The 2,760-nt window shown below is 46.2% G+C and overlaps 1 protein-coding gene across 1 annotated transcript; it reads left to right on the top strand.

The window, feature by feature from the left end:
• The first annotated feature begins 291 nt into the window (after positions 1 to 291).
• RAP2B (RAP2B, member of RAS oncogene family) lies at positions 292 to 2,487 on the top strand. Its single transcript, XM_083177911.1, has one exon. The coding sequence runs from the start codon at positions 546 to 548 to the stop codon at positions 1,095 to 1,097; it is 552 nt and encodes a 183-aa protein (XP_083034037.1). The 5' UTR covers positions 292 to 545; the 3' UTR covers positions 1,098 to 2,487.
• The last annotated feature ends 273 nt before the right edge of the window (positions 2,488 to 2,760 follow it).

Here is a 2,760-nt window from a genome sequence, read left to right as displayed (position 1 = left end):
AATGAACTAATGAGAGTTTAAGGTGATTCATCTGAGTCATTTATGAGCACGAAATGCAAAAGTAACCATAAAGAAATGCATCAGCAGCAGCAGCAGCAGCACAGCACACCCCCAGCCAGCGCCGCACATGACCAGCCAATGGGGGATGAGTCATGTTTGACTAATGAAAATACTTTCTCTGCGGCTAATCTGTGGAACCAATCGCCGCTCGCCATTCTCGGAACTACGGTTGTTGACAGCCCGCGCAGCCAATGAATGCAAAGAAGTTGCAAAATGCAAGTGTAATTCAAGATAAGTAGAGTGTGGGCTGCCTTAGAGAGGAATGGAGAGAAGGGCAGCGGCAGGGAGCTGCGGGGCTGCTCTGGCACATTGTGCACGGTAATACCTGAGCTCATCCGGCAGCAATCGGGGGGTACGTCTGGCCGCTCCCCCCCACACCCCTCTCTTTGTTACATGTGGAGCTGATGAAGTGAGTGGCTCTGGGTGAGAGCTGCCTTCCCTCCAAGCTGCAGGCGAGAGGCGGCAGCAACAGACAGCAAGGAGCCATGAGAGAATACAAAGTAGTTGTCCTGGGATCCGGCGGGGTGGGCAAGTCTGCCCTCACTGTCCAGTTTGTGACCGGATCCTTCATAGAGAAGTATGACCCCACCATTGAGGACTTCTACAGGAAGGAGATCGAGGTGGACTCGTCGCCCTCGGTGCTGGAGATCCTGGACACCGCGGGCACCGAGCAGTTCGCCTCCATGAGAGACCTGTACATTAAGAACGGCCAGGGCTTCATCCTGGTGTACAGCCTGGTGAACCAGCAGAGCTTCCAGGACATCAAGCCCATGAGGGACCAGATCATCAGGGTGAAGAGGTATGAGAAGGTGCCCATGATCCTGGTGGGAAATAAGGTGGACCTGGAGGGGGAGAGGGAGGTGTCCCACGGGGAAGGCAAAGCTCTGGCCGATGAATGGAACTGTCCCTTCCTGGAAACTTCTGCCAAAAACAAAGCCTCAGTGGATGAACTGTTCGCAGAGATTGTCAGGCAGATGAACTACGCCTCCCAGCCCAATGGGGATGATCAGTGCTGCTCTTCCTGTGTCATCCTCTGAGGGGCGCCCTCCCCTGTTTACAATGCACTATCTCTTACCTGTAACATGATTGGAACCAACTTTGCATCCAGTGATTCCAGCTCCAGTGGGTGTATCGTGCTCTGAGATGTCATCTGTAACACAAAGTATCTTCAGTTTATACACAGTCCTGCAAATTCCATGGGCATCACAGGGAGGGGAAGTTTGCTGCCTGTAGGAGGAAGTAGTGATATGGGGGTACAAGAGCACTGGCCCATGCCCTGACTGATACCCCATGCCCTGTCTGCACATCATGGGTGCATGGAGAAGGATCCAGTGCTGTGGGGGTATGACCATAACTACCCCATGCCATGTCTGCACATCATGGGTGCACGGAGAAGGAAGCAGTGATGTGGGTGTATGACCACAAGTACCCCATGCCCTGACTGATAATACGCACAAGTTGGGTGTATGGAGAAGGAAGCAGTGATGTGGGGGTATGAAAGCTACTACCCCATGCCCTGACTGGCTGGGTGCATGTAGAATGACCCTCCATGCCCCCGGACAGGTCGCCTGCTGACATTCATTTTCTGTATTTCTATGCAAAGTGGAATTATTGTTACAGAGTAACCATTCATAAGTATTGCACATCTAAATATGAGAGATGCCAACACAGTGTGGGGTGGCAGCGTGCACCCCATGCTGAGGTGTGTGTGTCAGAGGGGAAGTCTATTTTGTTTACCTGCTGTATAAAATGGGAATTTGGGAAGAATGTTAGTATGTTTTTTATCAGCTGTGAAAACGTTACATGTGTTTATTTTTTTCCTTTTCTCTTTATGTCATGTGTGCTGGCAATAACTGATTTTTGATGCTCAGCTATATTTAATATACATTGAAACGACTTGTGTGTACCAGGGTCACCAGCACCCAGTGTCCTTAGAGTGCCTTCAGAATTCAGCTGTTCCAGTCAGTGCCAACCTGTGAAAACCTCCACAAAATCCCATTATCTCCTATTCTGCAAACTACTTAACAGTTTCCTCTCAGTAATCACACTGAACAAGCGTGGACAAAGGGATCTATTGTCCCTGGATCCTATTTTTTTGAGCCTGTAAATGTAATTTCCATGTCTTGCACATTTTTTTTGAGGGTGTAGGGGGGGATGGTAGGTGATTAACCCTTATATTTGTGTACACAATATTCTGGCACAGAAAGGGTTTCAATCTTATTTCATTACATTTTATTGATTTTGTTGGTTTTATGTTTTACATTTGCAAGCAGTGATTTTATCATTGCAAAGCAGCCATAGATCTTAAAAAGAAAATGTGATGCTCCTCAAGAAATTGACAAATGTAATTTTATTTTCTTGGACATGCTAGAACAAGCTTGTCTCCTATGTTTTAAAATACATTGAATACAAATCTGTTGTGACCTATGATGTGTATTTCGTTATTTGTGATACTTAGACTGGGGCTGTAACAGGTTTTCTTGGGTCGCGTCCATAAAATGCTGAGCTACAGTAGGTGTCCCATCTACGCTTGATGGATGATATAATAATAATTAGAGCATCTTTTATTGTATTTTTTAATTATTAAATAGGCCCTATTGTATGCTCTGCTGAGTTGATTCATTTAAATCCAGTGTTTTCATGAATTCAGGATATTTAAATATGGACATTTTATGTAAGTTTTTTATTTTATTTATTTAC

The sequence above is a fragment of the Crinia signifera genome, chromosome 3 (genome assembly GCF_055691185.1).
Source record: "Crinia signifera chromosome 3, ASM5569118v1, whole genome shotgun sequence".
In the NCBI taxonomy this organism is placed as follows: Eukaryota; Metazoa; Chordata; class Amphibia; order Anura; family Myobatrachidae; genus Crinia; species Crinia signifera.
This window is presented reverse-complemented; position numbering and strand designations above follow the sequence as displayed.

Bases quoted from the DNA above. Each gene is read 5' to 3' on its own strand.
- RAP2B (XM_083177911.1), top strand. From the start codon at position 546: ATGAGAGAATACAAAGTAGTTGTCCTGGGATCCGGCGGGGTGGGCAAG.